General features: G+C 44.3%; 2 protein-coding genes across 2 annotated transcripts; both read right to left on the minus strand.

Moving 5' to 3' along the window:
- Positions 1 to 117: 117 nt before the first annotated feature.
- On the minus strand, positions 118 to 2,651 carry dmbx2 (diencephalon/mesencephalon homeobox 2). The gene is made up of 4 exons (XM_003978069.2): positions 2,429 to 2,651; positions 1,992 to 2,164; positions 1,140 to 1,315; positions 118 to 877 (listed from the first exon to the last, which is right to left on the minus strand). Exons 2-4 carry the CDS (start codon positions 2,155 to 2,157, stop codon positions 395 to 397), a joined length of 825 nt encoding a protein of 274 aa, XP_003978118.2. The 5' UTR covers positions 2,158 to 2,164; positions 2,429 to 2,651; the 3' UTR covers positions 118 to 394.
- A 5,582-nt stretch (positions 2,652 to 8,233) lies between these two features.
- Positions 8,234 to 16,192, minus strand: rexo1 (REX1, RNA exonuclease 1 homolog). Its single transcript, XM_029827652.1, has 16 exons — positions 15,729 to 16,192; positions 13,293 to 15,127; positions 13,101 to 13,202; positions 12,642 to 12,849; positions 12,388 to 12,515; positions 12,167 to 12,304; positions 11,975 to 12,098; positions 11,699 to 11,824; positions 10,968 to 11,108; positions 10,768 to 10,881; positions 10,608 to 10,681; positions 10,404 to 10,514; positions 10,197 to 10,312; positions 9,824 to 9,962; positions 9,599 to 9,719; positions 8,234 to 9,230 (listed from the first exon to the last, which is right to left on the minus strand). Exons 1-16 carry the CDS (start codon positions 15,907 to 15,909, stop codon positions 9,142 to 9,144), a joined length of 3,747 nt encoding a protein of 1,248 aa, XP_029683512.1. The 5' UTR covers positions 15,910 to 16,192; the 3' UTR covers positions 8,234 to 9,141.
- Positions 16,193 to 17,172: the final 980 nt, after the last annotated feature.

Raw genomic sequence — 17,172 nt, forward strand, 5'->3', positions numbered from 1 at the left:
ATGCAGGTTTACTGACTTGTATTGGAAAAGCATGTGTGTTTGCTTTGGGACGTTTTTGATTTTAATTACGATTTACTGCAGCGAAGGTGCAGCGCTACAGTAACACAAACAAAAGAAGAGCAAAATACCAAGAGACAAGTGAAATGCATTTAATTTCTTTCATATTTTTATGCTGCAGTCTCTTGCTACAGTTGGGAACGTGCCTCGAAGGGCCCCCGCCGGCTAATTAGCACTGGGGTCAAAAGTGTCTCTGAATGTGACACAGCGCTTCTTATTCTGAAACAAAACCCTTCAGGCAAACCGCTCTAAAATTAATCTACAGATGTCGATAAATCAATGACCTCAATGAAATGAAAGTTTAGAGTCTTCAGAGTCTGGGGAGAAGGGTTTCCCGTTAGAGCCCCCGGTAAGGGTGAGCAGCTTTACTGGGATACGCTGTCTGAAGGGAAAGACTGCAGTTTTTTGTGAGCGACAATGGATGAACTCCCACGACGGAGCTATGCTGCTGTATGATGGGCCAGAAGACTGGGGGGAGGTTGAGATCGCTCGACAGCACTCCCACAACCGGCTGGTGAGGGGGGTGGCTGAAGCGCTCCCCTGACACAAAGGTGAAATTCGTAGGGGAGCGAAGTCGTCGCGCGTACTGTGAAGCGTCACAGTCTGAAGACGGGCAAGCGTCTGGAGATTTGTCCACGTGAGGAGGCGTCGGGGGAGGAGGAGGACGAAGGATCTTGCTGTCCTTGTGCGCTGGCGCCTCTTCCGGCCTGACTTCCTCTGGTCCTGTTTTACTGCTTACGTCCTCCGCGCCCTGGTCTCTGGAGAGCGGCGAGCATCTCTGACCTTTACGAAACTTTGCCCTCCTGTTCTTGAACCACACCTGGATGTGAAGTCAAGGCGCATCATAATATCCAGAATCTACAGACAACAACAACGCAGTGCAACGACACACACTTTGACAGTAAAAGGTGCATTATTAGAACAATAGACTGACACCCCAGATTATTCAGATTCACTTAAAAGTAAAATGATGTACATTGTTCTCATGCTTGTTAGGCTTTCATTTTATATTATTAATGTATACACAGTTTCCTGGAACATTTCCCCGCTAACATTTTAACCACAAAGGGATGGCGTCTCACCTGTATGCGAGCTTCAGGCAGGTTAATGGAGAACGCCAGCCTCTCTCTCATGTTGACATCTGGGTACTGGGTTTGCTGGAAGGCTTTCTCCAGCGCCTGCAGCTGGGACACGGTGAAGGCGGTGCGGCTGCGGCGCTGCTTCTGCTGGTTGCCATACCGAGCCTCCAAAATAAGCTCTGGCAGGAAACACAAACAGCGTCATCACCAAAATAGCCGGGTGGGGAATTCTCTCCAGCGTGGTGCTGCAGTTTTGGGGTGGAAGATGCGTTGGGATTAAGACCGCTTTGGGGTTTAGCTCGATTTCCTTCAGCTATAAATTCATAGGAGAGCTTGTCGTTTTTGCAAATTCATTTCAAAATGACACATTTATAAATTTCCACAGTTTTTTAGTGAATAAAATTTGCCCAAGGCTTCATAGAAATGCAGCAGATGCAGGTCTGAGTAAACATGAAAGAGCTTTTTAATAAAACAAGAAACAATATTCTGTCCGTACAGTCAGAATCTAAGTGTTCTTCTTTGATTCAGGCAGATTCTGCAAAGCTTTTCTGCATCCATGATCCAATTTGTTGCATTTCTCTTTCTGGTTTCACAAAAATTCAAACTTCTTGAATTCTTGGCTCTAACAAAGCCTTTTTAACGGATACAAATATATCTGAAGGTATTTGTTGCTCAAAAAGGGATGGATTTCCTATTTCATTGAAACAACCGAAAACATCAAAAGGAAGGCGGTTGAAAATAGGAATTTCATGAAAGCCAAAGCGGAATGAATGACAGTCTGTTCATTTAAGGAGCGAGGGGGCGATTCCTCGTCAGCTGCTGAGCCTTTTCGTGGTTCCTGCAGCGTGGATCTACCTGCCAGCCTCTCCGCCACAGACAGGCTGTGCGCCGCGGGGCTGCCTGCAGAGTAAACGTGGTACTGCTCCGCCATCTGCTGGTGCAGGTCCAACAGCATGGAGCTGACACCGTGGAGGGGATACACAGCTGTGGCCGATGGAGCGCAAAAATTTAAGGAGTTCATACTGAAACTGAAGAAAAAACACCAACCGTCAGCGGACGCGAAAGGAGACGCAACCAGATGATACAAAATAGCAATTACAGTTACAGCTGCGGGCTCTAAAAGTGCGAAAATCATTTAACCATTCATTCCTTCAATCAATTAAAAACTACCTGGTTTTACGAGATGTTTTCTGGAGAACATAATTACGTAAATTTGGGGGGGGAATCTGTATTTGAAAACACGATAGTAAAGATATATATTTTCTTTCAATAATAATAATTTAAGAACTCACTTTGTCTCCTTTCCGTGATTTTTTTTGCACCCCAAAACGTTTTTATCCAAACGCCGTGTTGTCAGTGTCCTTGTCTGTCTACCTGTGCCGACGCGCAACCGCCAGGTGCGCTTTTACGCACAAAGGCCGAACGTGCTGGGTTCTAGTCCTGCGCGCACTCGTCCGGATTGCGCCTTATATCCTCCCAGCGCAGCTGTCCTCGGCGTGGCACAGGTCTGATTCTGAGGAACCATTCTCACCCACGATTATTTAAGAAGCATTTACCCAGGCTCCCCCCCAGCCATTAGCCAATAGAATGAAAGGTATTAGCCGGGATTAGGTGGGATGAGGGAAGAGAGGGGGGTTGCAAGGGGCTGAAGTTTTTGAAACTATTGAACTTGAGAGATTTGTGCCAAGGATCCCCCTATAAGCGAGCATTTCATTCCCTCCCGTTAAAACAATTAAAACAATGTGGCCGGTTAATCTCCGAGGCAGGACAGATTAAAATAACAGCCTTTGATTGTGCTCTCCTTCACACTCCTCTTTCTCCCAGACCGCTGCCTTTGACAGTCTCTAGTCGGAGGGGGGGTCTCCAAGGGTTTGTTTTGCTAACAGGCGCCATATTTTGCCTATAAACTGTCACCATGTGAAGTTAATCTGAGCGCTGCTCAATGCGGACCATTTCTTTAAGATCCAGGGGAGCTAAATTAGAGGCCTTCCCAGGAAATGAAAGGAAAAAACATCACCAGAATGTTGCTCGGGCGCATTTTTTTTGCCATGATTCCGTTTATGAGCCTCCTGGAATTTTAATAAAGTACTTTCTGTGCTAAGTAAGTAATTTATTAAACTATTTTTTTTATTTTTTTTTACTAAATCAGATAATTAAACCATTCGGTTTAGTAAATAAAAAATATGACTGAACAAACTAACAAGGTTATAAAATCGCACAGTTACATTTTACAGACAAGACATAACTATTAAAGATAAATCATATCTGCAGATAGTGGTTTGATACAGGTTTAGATGGTGTCTTAATTTAATGTTTTAGTGCACATTTTACCAGTTTGACAGCTTTCCTACATTCATTTTACTGCGTACCGTTGTGCTGTACTTGCTTTAGACATTTCCAGCCACATTAAAAATCTGAAAGCTTTGCATGTTTAAATATTACATGCTACAGTTTAAAACTAGTATATAAACACACCTAATTCAATGTAAAGAATATCCTTAATCTACTGAAACCAGAGGAAAATTTATACTTTGGATTTCACAGTTTTTAAATCCTCTTCCTGCAGATGCTTAAAAAGAAAGTGTAAATAATAATAATCTTTGGAAGAGTAGATAAACATTCATAAAGGAATGAATCATTGTGACCCAGCAAGAGGTCATGATTGGAAAAGAGAAGCCGTTCTCAACAGACCTTCCTGATAAAATAAAGGAGAAATAAATATCAGTTCTCGAGGCACTAAGACTTTTATCAGTTATTTTGGGATGGTTCATTTTGAGCACAACTTGTTGCGCTGTCCTGCTACAGGGTTACACCTCATCACCTCACAACCAGCAGCAGCTACAGGTAGACCCACATTCCTCCACCCAGCCAACCTACAAAAAAAGGCCTGATTATTTGGAAAATGTCCCCACGCTGATAAATGATCACTCTACACACACATAACGATGCTCGCTTTGGTCCTCCATTAACTGCTCAGACTTCCAAGATATGTGAAAATGTTTGTCGTCGTCCCCCCCCTTCCCCTTTTTTTTTGGCTGTTCTTGGCTGTCAAGCTATATTAGTGTCCAATAGAAATAAGTCATTTAGAAGAGGCTCTGTCGGCCAGCCCCTCAGCTCCACTAAAAGCTCCAGGATTAGGTCCCAGAGGCCTTTGTCTCTGCAGCCTGCAGGATTAGGGGAGATTTACTGTGAGGAGAGAAAAAAAGTAGTTATTTCATGGCACTTTCATGATGAAACCTGGCCAAAGCTGTGTTGGCTGGGGGGATTAGAGGCACACAAAGAGTGTGGTTGTGTGTGACCCTCCCCATCCCAAAGCCACCACCACTGACTCACACACCACCACCGCCCCTCCCGGATCATTTCCCCTTCTGCAGGCCACGCTGGGCTCACCCCTACCCTTCGAGATGAGCGGGGTTCAGTCCAAATGGGAGGCGACCTCGTCGGGCATCGTCAGATTTCCCACTCTGACCTCTAAACACACTCACGTCCCACTGGCATTTGTCCTGAAGCCAGAGTGAGTTCAGTCAGAAACAGGCACCGCCGCAGCTCTAATCGGCAGGATGTGTTTTGTATTCAAGACATTAAAGGTGCAGAGGTAAATGAGAAGTTACCGGATTTGAGTCCCTCCTGTAGTGTTTAAACCCGCTTAAAAAGAGTTATCCTACTTTTAAGGGATCCACTTGCACATGCATGGATTACAGTGAATGAAAGACAAAAGGCAAAGTCATTTTGCTGACATCCATCTCAGCAGTGAGCAGGTGGGAACTCCTGCGGGTTTAATAAGTGTGCCGTGAAGTGGAGGAAATTACTGGGACCTCACTGCTCTGCTGATAAGAAAATGACGCCCGCAGTTAGAAAAATCACTCTTTTATGTGATTAAAAACGCCGTCTTAGTGTCAACGCATGTGTGTCATGCATGCAGGAGAGCCATACAGCTCACGAGGGTGAGGTGGGCGCACGTGTGGAAGCCAAGAGATGCTAAATGTCAGGTTCAGTCCGACTGGGCCCATGTTAAAAATGTTGGGTGTTGAATATTGTTGCAGTAAAAGTCACCGACGACCTTTCTTAGTTTATACAAAGGACAACAAGCAACCCCCCCCCCCAAAAAAAGTGTGACAAAACATTTTGTTTCTTTTGGACTCCCCTCAGATCAACTTGGGCGTTGGTTGGAGCGAGTGACGGTGGGGGGAACGGAGGTGGTGGCGGAGGTGGTGAGGGGGAGCACTTAATCTTCTTTTTTGCCGTCATTGTCTTCTCCTTTTGTCAGTGCGACGTTTTTGTTAATGTCTCCTGTTTAACAGATGCTTCAGAGAGCAAACTCCCCTTATGTCCACGCGTTCTTTAATTACTTATCAATAGTGGAAATTTGTATTGACAAGGGCCTGTCAGGAGGGGACCTTTGTAGTTGTCAGTTATCTCAAAGGACGGTGCCCCTCAGACACCAACTGGATCGATCGGCATGCAAAACCCGATTGAGGGGCCTTTCTGGGGGCCTGAGACGACAGTCCAGGAGCATGTGGGCCAAAAAAGGGTTAGCAGGCTGGGACTTCTTCATCTGGAAATCGATGGGACCGGTTGGCCTTTGACCTGGGGGAGAGCAGGGGGAGCAGGCGGTGGGTCAGTCGCTCGTCTTAAGCCCCTCTGAGTGTCAGCATCCTGCTGTGAGACCTGACACTGGCTATGACACACCCAGGGTTTAGAATGACACTGACCTGGCTGCAAACAGGCCGAGTACACACAGAATCTCAAACGCACACATGCCGGCTCTAAGCCGAGCCTCAACCAGAGGATCATTGAGGATCATGAAATTGAGAAAAAATTAACTACAGTCTAATAATTGATCACCTTCCAATTATTCTCTCATGATCTCTGTAGCAGCAGATCAATGAAGAGGGATTGAGGCTCCTAATTGAGCAATGGTGCTATAGACTGAAGCCACGGGCAGCTGTGGGTGCCCCCGGGGTCACGGGCTCCCCAAGTGGGCTGGACTTTGGTTTGGAGGGGTTTCAAAACAGACCTAGGCTGTCTCTGAAGGTCAGGCGATGACGATTATGGTCCACTTCCACGTGAGTTTCATCCAAACTGAGGAGGGATGTACCAGCAGGACGGATTCCATATAGTCCATATCCATTTTAATGGGTCGTCGTCCCTCTTTTGTATTTTCATGCATTCCTAGACCATCAAAACTTCAATTTTACTGTTTAAATTGTAAACATAAACAAAAATTTAGCCAACCTTTATTGAACTAGATGGAGAAAAAGCCATTACAAAAATGTAATAACATAAATAAATGATCACAGCTGACTGACTGTTATGGCGGAGCATCCTGGGTTATTTACATTATAGTTTCCTGTGGATTATCCAATCAGTTAATGTTAATTGTGTTAAACTGCTTCTGCTGCAGCTCTTCATCTCTCAGCATGGGGCGAGTTGGAGAGCCCCGGCCCTCAAGCTTCTCCCCCCTGAACCCCACTTGTCAAAGGTGATCACGGAGGGGGGACAGAGAAAGGGAGGCGCTGATCGAATTTGATAATGAAGACGACCCCTCTAAGCAGCTTTGCTCCACATGTTCAAAATCTCTACAACACTCGATAAACTCTCAGAAGCCCCCCTGCCTGTCACTGGAACATTGTGTAGGTATTGATCCCATCTAACTGGCTCGCTTAATAGCTGGGGCCTGTGGATCGGCCCGGGGAAATGCATACTGACATGTGACGAGAGGAGCTTAGCAAGCAAACACAACAAAGAAAAGACGGGCCTCTCTGTTTAGCATTTCTCTTCCATTTCCCCCCCATTTTACACATCTGCTGAAGTGGTGAATTACAGCCGCTGCACCTGCTGTTACAGGGACGATCTGACTGCGAGGGGCCCGGCTCAGCGGCGAGAGAAAACGCTGTCACACTGTCAGAAACTATTTGTGAAGCAGATGAAGACGGCACCAAGAAGGGATGTTACTGTAACATCTCCTCATTTACAGTTTTATTAAAGGAAGAAGTTCTTCCACACCTCAGCACAGATGAGCCATGAGGTGATGTGTGTGTGTTTGGGTATCGTGGATTTAATTCTCAGAATTCAAGAATGGATCAAGGTCTAAATGTGCACACACTCAGGGCCACAGCTTTCTAACCTTAGAGCCTCTAACAATGCGGCTGGAGTTAATTAATCAGCTTGTGTGTGTTTATGAGTGACTTTTCCACTGAGGACTTGTCTCATTAATAAAGTGAAGCAATAAGGTGAGTTGCCATGTTGTTATGAAGAGGAAGCACTGCCATCAAGTATGTTAACCGTCCACATTTTAAAGGTGTTGCAGTTGCAGGGCTTTTAAATTTGTAATAAAAAAAAAAATCCTTTCCTGACATCCTTTCTCCGACAATCGTAATAAAGAAAAGGTTTGAGGACAACTTTCAGTTTGTGCCAGGTATGCTCTCACCATTATGTCACTAAATATTCCTCAGTGAATCTTTTAGTACGGTTGTAAAAACATGGTATGGAACATTTATTTGCCTTTAGTTGCAATAGTACGTTACATAATTTAAATTGTGTATTAATACAGATCGGCCCGGAGATGTGTTGAAATAATTACACGAATAACCATCCGCTACAATATAGATAAAGATAATATAACAGGACGATGACATTTATTTAAACTATTGCTTAAATTAGATACTCTGGCGTTCAGAATGAAGTAGTAACGTCAATGTTTAGAAATAATTTTCAGCTAGAAAAAGAAGAAATAAACGCCTTCGTCTTTTGCCAATCCAACCGCGCCTGCGGCCATGTTTGTAGTTTTATGAAAGGGGAGAAGCTAATGTATCGAATGATACCAAACATTTTACGGACTACAATACCCACGCCTGAACCTATGAGCATAGTGATCCGACTGAACTTCATATATTACAGCAATTTTTACACCACGTTGAAAACAAACACCAAGTTTAACTTAGTGTTTACATATATACCGAAGCCAAGTCTAACAAATACACCATAAAGTTTTACGCACTTGCACAATATATCTGCCAACATGAAATTCAATGTTAAAAATTGAATGTTATACTAGTAAAAGTGTCTTCATTTATTTGACTGGAAAGACAAACAACTTCTTTATAACTTAGACTTTTTAATAGAAAATGGTTAACAACCGAAAATGAACAAACACAAAGGAATTTGCTTACAGCGTATTTACAGCATCTGAGTATCTTTTTAGTAATTTTTAACATAAAACAGCAGAGGTTAGCTTGAATTTATTAAACAATTATAGTCTTTATTCAATAAACCAGGTGTTGTTCAACATTCCTGTTGAGCATTTCCTCTGAAATATAAAATAACCGAAGTCAGACAAACTATACCGATATCGTCATGGTAAGTGTATTTGATGTTATCAAGTATAATTCAGGTTTCAGATTTAACCAATAATGCAATAAGAACCACACCACAGAGCGTCAGTGACACAAAAATTGGTGAAAAAAGAAAACAAAAAAGTGCATTCAGTTTTTAAACAGACCAAGACATCAATGCACTGAAGTGTAACCAAGTATGTTGCTCATAAGAAGGTTTAAAACATGGATGAGGTACTCAGACTTGGGCCCTATACAATAAGAGCATTTCTATAGTGCAATTTAGGCCAAAATTTCAGCCTGGCAAGAAAAATCACATTAGTTCTTGCTGTTCAGCAGACAATAGCCTGCCAACCTATGCTGTACTTCTATAGAAAGGTTCTATTCTTTATTTGATGTCATTGAAGACAATCCTCTTATACACAGAAATATTTATTTTAAACAACAGAAATATGACTAAACAAAAGAAAACACTGTTATTCTGGGCTCCTATTGCTTTGAAAGGATTGGCAACTCATTCAGTCAAGGAACAATAACAAAGATTCAGGCCCCATCTGGTAAAAAAAAAAATAAAGTCGTTTCCTCGTTTCCTAGTAATGCATTGACCTGCAATTCTGAAAAGCAGGTGGATTCCTGATCAGCCAAAGGAAGCTGAGCAGAAGGCTCAGAGGTCATCTTTTGACCTTTGCGTCCTCCTTGATCTTCCAAACCATTAACTCCATGCAGGCAGATGCATCTTCGCTGGAGTCGTGACCTTCAACTGGAAATGTACACATACATAGTTATTTTGTAATAACAACAAAAACGAGAAAAAAAAACCCAAAATTGAACGGAAAAACACACAAGGAACCAGGAACCAGGAAACACGCACGTGTCGTTATCAGGCATTCAATTTGCAACTGCACTCAATGATCTTGAGTGCCACCTACAGGCGACACGGCGTAGTGCAACCTCATAAAACAAATTTAACTGTCCACGTGAAATGAACATCATCAGACATTAAATTCCTACATATCTCTCTTTTTGGCCCCTTACAGTATTCCATCTCAGATTACTAAACTACTTCTCAACAGAAGGGCCCTAAATGAGTGTTTATAACACTGCTGAAGCTCTGTGACGTTTTCTCACCGTTGTCTTGGATAATGCGTTTCAGGTGGTCCGCCATCAGATTCCTTAAGGCACGTTTGTAGGGGAGCCCGAGTCGGTGAGGAAACACGATGGACGTGTCTACAACCGAACTGTGGATCAGCTAGTGGCACAAGAGAGACGCGGAGATTATGTCAACAGGCTTTGACTGCATTGATTCACTGAACAGTATAAACGGAACAGAAGGTTTGTTTGTTCCCGGGTCACCTTCAGGGCGAGCAGGTCGCTCTCCAGACTGTGACCAATGAGGATGGACTCAGCACTGAACAGGCTCAGCAGCACAGCCTGGACGTCTCGCAGACTGATGGTGGTATTTTCCAAATCCTCCTCAGTCACACCGGAGAATCTGTAACATACAGATGGAAATATTCCATATCATAACTTGTGATCAAGTGAATGCCCCCCCCCCCCCCCCACACACACACACACTTAAAGAGTAGACAGAATTGCATCAAGGTCGTTGATTAATGTAGTTCTCTGACAGAATTACTAGAACTTCCTACTTCCTTCCACTTGCACATGAAACCAAGAGGCAGCTTTACGTCAGCTTCCGACCGACCGCGCAGAGCTGCAAACTCACCGCGTGTTGTAATCCACCACTTTGCTCTCAGGCTTGACGAACGTGTCGTAGATGACTTTCATCTCAGAGTCGATGACCGTCACCCTTGTCAGTTCCAGGCCTTGCTTCGTGTAACACTGGACAGAGAAAAGACCCCACAAATCACACAACAGCGGTATCACCGTACAGCTAACGTGAACATGAGCAGAGCTTTAAATCCCAACTCACCATCTCACAGTCCAGAGCAAAGACCCCTGCGTTTCCATCCGGTGGGAGATCTTTGCTGAACGTTGTGACGTATCCTTCTAACGACTCTTTACGTCCGTCCTGAACGTGTTGCTGTGGGCGAATGGTGCATTTTATCAGAATCATTAAAGGACGCTACACCGACCAACTACGGATGTCATTTAACAGACTCGGGAGGTGCAGCACCTTGGACACTTGGCACCCAGGTGCTCCTACAGCTGCAGCACAGCACCTGTAACTTGTTTCCCAACCTCCAGCAACTATCGGACAGGGACAGGGAGAAGATGAGGTGATGAAGACGACCACATGGGATTTAATCATGACAGGATCGTTACAGGAACCAGACCTTTTTGTCTACGCAGCTGTCCCCAGTGAAAGCTACATTCCTCTTTCCGCACACAGTTGCCGTTGGCGTTGACCTTGTATTCGGCACCACAGCGGCAGCATATTTTGTTGAAGGCTACGAACACGGTTAGAGTAAGATAACAGATAAAACACTTGAATTAATGGTGACTGTTGAAAAGAAGGATCTGCGTGGAGCCTCACGATCTGAAGCGGGCTTTTTCTCTGGGAGGTTGTAAATGATGGCTCGGCCAGAAGCCTCTGGGTTGGTTCTTGGATATCCGTGCTCCTGGAGCTGGTCCTCAGTCATCAAGTAAACCTTCAGTTTCCTGTACAGCCTGGCCCCTACAGAGAGGCAGAGAGCACATCGCCATCATACAAAAGACAAACATTTAACACAACCACACCGTCCCTCAGCTCAAACTCAATGAACTCGAGTGTTGAAACAATTTTAAAACCTTCATCTAAATCCATAAATATTGAAAGTTGTTGGTGGGTTATAAAACCAAGATCCTCAATGTGATGCTTGTGTTGTTACTAGCGTTTCGTAGCACATTATAAAATGGCCATTTGTAAAAACATGATTTTTCTTAAAGATCAGCCTTACAACCACACTGCCTGAGGCCATTAAGCCCTATATGTGAACACTGAGGACTGGAAATAAACTCAGAATTGTATGTTATTATTTGCCAAACACATCACAAGAACCTTTTGTATAAACCCGTTCCTCCTGGCATCAGATCATGAGACCAGGGTTTTTATTTTTCCCAACACCACCGGTCACATGAATGCAACACTTTTAGTTCTAAACAGCTTCTATTTCCTGAGAGGGCAGATGTTGAGGGAGACTGATAACAGATGTTGAGGGAGACTGATAACATGTAACATGGAGTAAACCGCACAGGTAAAGAAGGAAACCTTAACCTTGCCCATACCAGTGATCTTTTCCTCCTGCTGTTTGCCCATCCTGTTAACAGTGAAGCTGGTTGTAGCAGCAAGACGACCCCCCAGAACCTGCTCGTGAGACTGAGCCCTTCTGTTGGCCACAGAACTTGGCTCCTCTGCGGACAATATTTCAAGTTACTGAACTGTGTTGTGGTGCGCAAAATGAGATGTAATAGTTATATTTGCAAGTCTGTTGATACAAAATGGTGTTTTGATGCAAGGTGTGATATGGCATCGCTCTATGGAACACAGCTGGAGCAACGTACTGGTCCCGGGGGAAGGACAGGAGCTGCTCTTGCTGCGCAGCTTCTTCAAGGTGTTGACAGCTACGTTGAGGTAGATGTTTTTGCTGCTACTGCGCTCATACACCAGCTTCTCCTCATCAAGGGCCTGAAACAGAGAAAAGGTGTGGCTGATGAAAATCCCACACGCGCCTCTCTGCAGGCCGGGTTTCGTACCGTCTGGAAGGCAACGTCCTCTGATGGACAGAATTTGACACATTCATCGATAAAAGTGTTGAGGTAGCGCTGGCGGATGTTGGTGGGAATTTTGGCTCCAAACTCGGTGGGTATGATGGGGCGCTTCATTGAGCTACTCTGCAAAGGTCAACAATTGCAAGATTAACTTTGAAAACAAGAGAATAATGGTCAGAAATGTCCATTTGGAGGCATGTCGATACCTTCATGGTGGGCGTGTGTGCCACTCGCTTCTGCACGACAGTGGATGAGGTCTTGGATACGATGCCAGCAGTGGTCTGGGCCTTGACAGACACAAGGCTCTGGCTGGAGGATGACCCCCCACTGGCACCTGGTTTCACAACGAGGGCACACATGCTACATTAAACTTAAAACTAATGGGCAGCTGATATTAATGCATTGTCAGAGAGAACTATGATGAAGAAATGAAAATGAAAGGAGAAGTGAGGGCCCTCACTGGTTTTCAGAGATGTTTTTTGTGGGTTGGGACGGTGTGCGATTCTCTTCTTCTCTCCAGAATAGGGGTGGTTGGTGCTCTGTGCAGCTTTGGCTGCAGCGGAAAGCTGAGCGGCCTGCTGCTGGGCCGTGTGCATGCGCTGGTAGCAGACCTCCTGGGCGCTGAGCCGCTTGTATGGCTGCAACACAGGCTTAGAAGGTGCATCATCCTGGAAAGACAGATGCAAGCGTGCAGTGAAGGCTCTGTTCAAGCCCAGGAGACGGAGAGCATGTAATCTTAAAGGTTACAGCAGGAGAACAGACGCTAAAGTGAAACACTTGAAATAATCTCTGAACTCATCCTCAAAAACAAGCTTTAATAGATAAGTGAGTGCGTTAGGTAACAAAACTGCGTCTTATCTAAAAACCTTGTCTTTTTGGGGAATGCAAAAACTCAGATAGGGCAAAGCGACACACTTACAACTCCTTTGGCAACAAAATGGGAGACTCTCTTCTTCTGACCGGGGAAGAGAGTGGTTAAAGTGTTCTCTGTGCTTCGCTCCTCCTCTGAATCCTGGGAAAGCTTTCATCCATACAAAGAAACTCAGCTTTACTGCACAGTAGGAGCGGGTGCTACAGAAATTACACAGAATAAAGGAAAAAACTCTTCTACCTGTTTAGCTTGTCTTCCCTTGTCTTCCTTCTTCACGTCTTTGGATTCATTGAATATCCGCAAACACTCCTCCATGGGGTCTGATTCAAAGTCCAGATCATCCTGGAGACTCGAGAAGTCGATGCCGAGGCCGGCGACGGTGTTGCTGCTCGCCCTGCTCGCCTCCTCCACGCGGTCGGCCTCGCCATCAGACGACGACGGGGTCAGCTCCGAGGCTTTCCTCTTGTTCAGGCGGCCCCTCCTGAAGGCGTCCGCAGATTTTCTCACCAACATTTCCTCAGGTTCTCCCTCATCCGCCTCGAATGGTTCAGCCTCATCTGGACTCTCATCCCCAAACAGTTCAGCGTGGCTCAGATTCATACTTGGCCGTTTGTCCACCAGCTTTTTTCCATTTGCTGAGCTAAAAGTTTGCTTCATTTTATCTTTGCTGTGAGTAGAACAGCCTTTATTGCTGCTGCTGCTTTTACTCACTTTCTTTACATTCTTTTCTCCTTTATTGCTATCTAGTTTACCATTCTTATGGTGGCGGTCTTTATTCTTGCCGAGTTCCTTTTCTTTATCTGATACCTTGGCTTTCTTACTTTCCCTCGCTCCATTTTCCATGTGTTTATCTTGTTTACTAGGATCTGTTTTTACTTTTACTACAGTTTTGATCTTAAAATCTGTTCTTTTTTTGTCACTGCCTTCACTCTGACCTTTATCAGACGTCCCACCCTTGTCTGTATTCTTGCGATCTTCTCTTTTTGCGTGATTCTTGTTCTCCTTCTTGTTCTCCTTCTTTGCGTGAAGCTGCTTTTCCTTACTGCTACCGCCACCATTATTGCTACCACTTATTTTGCATAAGTCCTTTGGAGGTTTATGCACTTTCTCTGATTTGCCACTTTTTTCGTGACTTCTCTGACTGGCCATCTTCTTTTTTTCTTGACTATCCTTTCTTTTAAGACCTTCCTGAACATCTGTGTGTCCTCCCAGCTCCTCTTTATTTCTCTGTGTCGGAGACTCAGCCATACTACCTGTTCTTTCTCGCCTCTTGCTTCCCAAAGTTTCCCAGAGTGATCCACTGTTTGCTTTTCTTTGTTGCAGATTACTAAGTGATATCGGTCGATACTCTGTCCCGGAGCTCTCTCCGTCAGATTCCGAGACAGTGTACTTATTGGAGTCTACGCTCTGATGTTGTGGTTTTTCCTCCACAACGGCGCAGTCATCATCTGAAATGTCTGATCCTGGCAGTTTGTAGGTCTTGCTCCCCTCCACCTTAACAACACCATCTTTGTCCCTCTTGTTTTTAGATGCAATTCCTGCAGAGTAGTTGGAGAGCGGGTCATATTCCATATCTGTAGATGGCCGAGAAATATCCACAGTGTATTTACACTTGGAGGAAGGTGTGCTGTTCGAGTACTTTGGACTGTGGGGAGGTGAGGGGAGTTGGTGGGCATGTGTCCGAGGCTTTTTCACCAATGTAGGAACATATTCCATAGAATTACTGCTGTTCTTTGGGGTGTCTGAGTCCAAGGTATACTTGCTGCAGCCCGGGGTGGGAGTGTAACCTTCTGATGTCATCTGATAACTCCCAGGGTCATATGCCAAGTGTGAAGGTGGCGTTTTACTTTTAAAACGGTCCGATGAAGAGAAACCGGTACTCTCGCTAGGCTCATATGGTTCATCTCCAATGCATGAGAGCTTTCTTTTCTCCCGCTCTACCTCACCGCGGACCTCTTCAATGGCCCTGTTGACCAGTTCCAGAGCACCGCTGAGGTCTCCGGAGTCATCTGGCTTTCCATTCTGCTGTACTTGGTGCCTTATAACTTCTGGTTTGAAGGGATCGTAGCCTTGTTCTACAGGCAAATGAGACAGACTTTGATAAAACAGCAGTATTTCACAGCATGGTGTCAAATATTATTTGGGAAAAAATATTTGGTCCTACCACACTATGGCCATGATTGATCACAGGTCACAAAATGTTTATTTATACAGCTCATTTTTTCTGATTCTTTAAGAGTACGAGTTTAAAAACTGTTGAACCCCTTTAGTGGCTGACTAAAATAACACAAAAAGAAAAGTAAGGCACCATTCCCCAAGTAAAAACGAAGCTGTCTGTCTAATTTGAGCCTATTCTTAGAATGACTGATTTTATGGAGCCAGACGTTAGATGATAGAAGCTTTTCCAAAAGATGGTAGAATTTGGGGTCCAGGATCATTCTGTAGATTGTTAACGGAAGGAAAAATCCAGGTCTATGTGTGTCTAGATCCGTATGTTTGTCTTCCTAACAGGTTTATATCAAACACCGAGGAACATGGTAAAAAGGTACAGCAGTAATGACAGATAACTGTTTCGATACACTACTGAACTCCTGCCGACACGCACTTCACAGCACGTCATTACAGCAAGACTCCACCAACCACAGCGGAACTGTAAAATAGAGAAATACTCAGCACCTTTCTGTGCCGAATGAAGCTCCCTTTGTTTTTTAGCATCTGCTGGTGTTCCGTAGGACGACCGACTGTGCCTGAAATGACAGTACGGTCTGTTGCACCCATTTTTTGTGCCTTTGTCTTCTCTGTATTCCGCGTAAAACGGGCAGTCAATCCCTCGGAAGAAGCCGGTGGATCTTAACATTATACCCAGTTGGTTTACTCATGCCCGCATAAACGCTCCCGTTAGTTCAACCGCGTTGATTCAATCGTAATACATGAGCGTCTGGGAGCGGCGAAACAATAACAACGTCTCTACGTCGCCATGTTGGAATTGTCGGGGAATGAAATCTCGCGGGATTTCGCGTTTGTCGCGCTGCTTACGTCAGAGGCGCAAACGCCGTCGCTTTAACGTCCCCTGTAACCATGAACACCGAAGCTTCTCTTATTTATTTTTAGATTAAACCCAGTCCAGCTCAAACAGAGCATAGGTTTTCTTTTTAAAAACCTTTAAATCGGCCCCTTCTTGACTATCAATGATTATTATTATTATTATTATTATTATTATTAATTAGTTAGCTGCAGTTATGGGACGAATAAAAACAGGTGTGCTCCTCATTGCAGAGCTGCTGGACTTAATTATTGGACCTAAATAAACGAGACGAATGTATCCACATTTTATTTCACAGGAACCCGGTGATGATTGAAGTAACGTCGTTGCGTGAAGCGACCCGCAAAGATCTGATGGGAAAAAAACAGAGAAAGGGTTTTGAGAAAACAATTTACAACAGGCTGGAGGTAGGAGAAATATAACACTCTTCATTCTTATTTTAAACATACCAACAGTTTAAAGGTAATGTGCCAAAGACTTACACATTTCTCTTCAGTTAAGTTTTCAAGACGCAATCAGCCTGTGAACCAGACAAAATAATAGGCCTACCTCCCGTTCCATTCTCAAAGTAAACGCTGACGTCATTTCAGGCCTTTTGTGCACTCCAAACACGTGACACGACCTGACGACGTGACATCTCCTCAGGTGCTAACAGGTAATTCAAACTTAGACCTGTTTTCTCTCTTTCTTTTTTTTTAACCGATGACAAGTGGGATCTATATTACGTTATGTTATCAGCGCCATTTAAATAAAACAATCAGATTGTAATCACGAAGACATATTACAAACTACAACCAAAATACTATTATACACTATGCTTACTCCACGTACTGCAGGTTATGAATTTTAACGCCCACCAATTTCTTGCCTATATTAGTTTAGCAGAATATTGGTGCAATTGCGGTGCGCATCCAGCGGGGGGAGACAAACGACGCCGGGACTCGTTTCTGTCCAACGGTCCTCCCAGTCTGTACCTAAAACACTGGCATGTTGCATCATTTTCCCACTGGTGCAAGGCCTCTGCAATGGAAATGACATTTGTCAGGTTTTATTCAATTTATACTTATTCATATTAAG

This window comes from Takifugu rubripes, chromosome 20 (genome assembly GCF_901000725.2).
Source record: "Takifugu rubripes chromosome 20, fTakRub1.2, whole genome shotgun sequence".
NCBI lineage: Eukaryota > Metazoa > Chordata > Actinopteri > Tetraodontiformes > Tetraodontidae > Takifugu > Takifugu rubripes.

Bases quoted from the DNA above. Each gene is read 5' to 3' on its own strand.
- dmbx2 (XM_003978069.2), bottom strand. From the start codon at position 2,157: ATGAACTCCTTAAATTTTTGCGCTCCATCGGCCACAGCTGTGTATCCC. The intron at 1,316-1,991 runs GTAGATCCACGC...GTTTCCTGCCAG, and splicing joins TGTGGCGGAGAGGCTGGCAG to AGCTTATTTTGGAGGCTCGG. The intron at 878-1,139 runs GTGAGACGCCAT...CTTCACATCCAG, and splicing joins TGCCTGAAGCTCGCATACAG to GTGTGGTTCAAGAACAGGAG.
- rexo1 (XM_029827652.1), bottom strand. From the start codon at position 15,909: ATGTTAAGATCCACCGGCTTCTTCCGAGGGATTGACTGCCCGTTTTAC. The intron at 13,203-13,292 runs GTAGAAGAGTTT...TATGGATGAAAG, and splicing joins AGGGAAGACAAGCTAAACAG to CTTTCCCAGGATTCAGAGGA. The intron at 12,850-13,100 runs GTAAGTGTGTCG...CTGTCTTTCCAG, and splicing joins ATTTTGTTGCCAAAGGAGTT to GATGATGCACCTTCTAAGCC.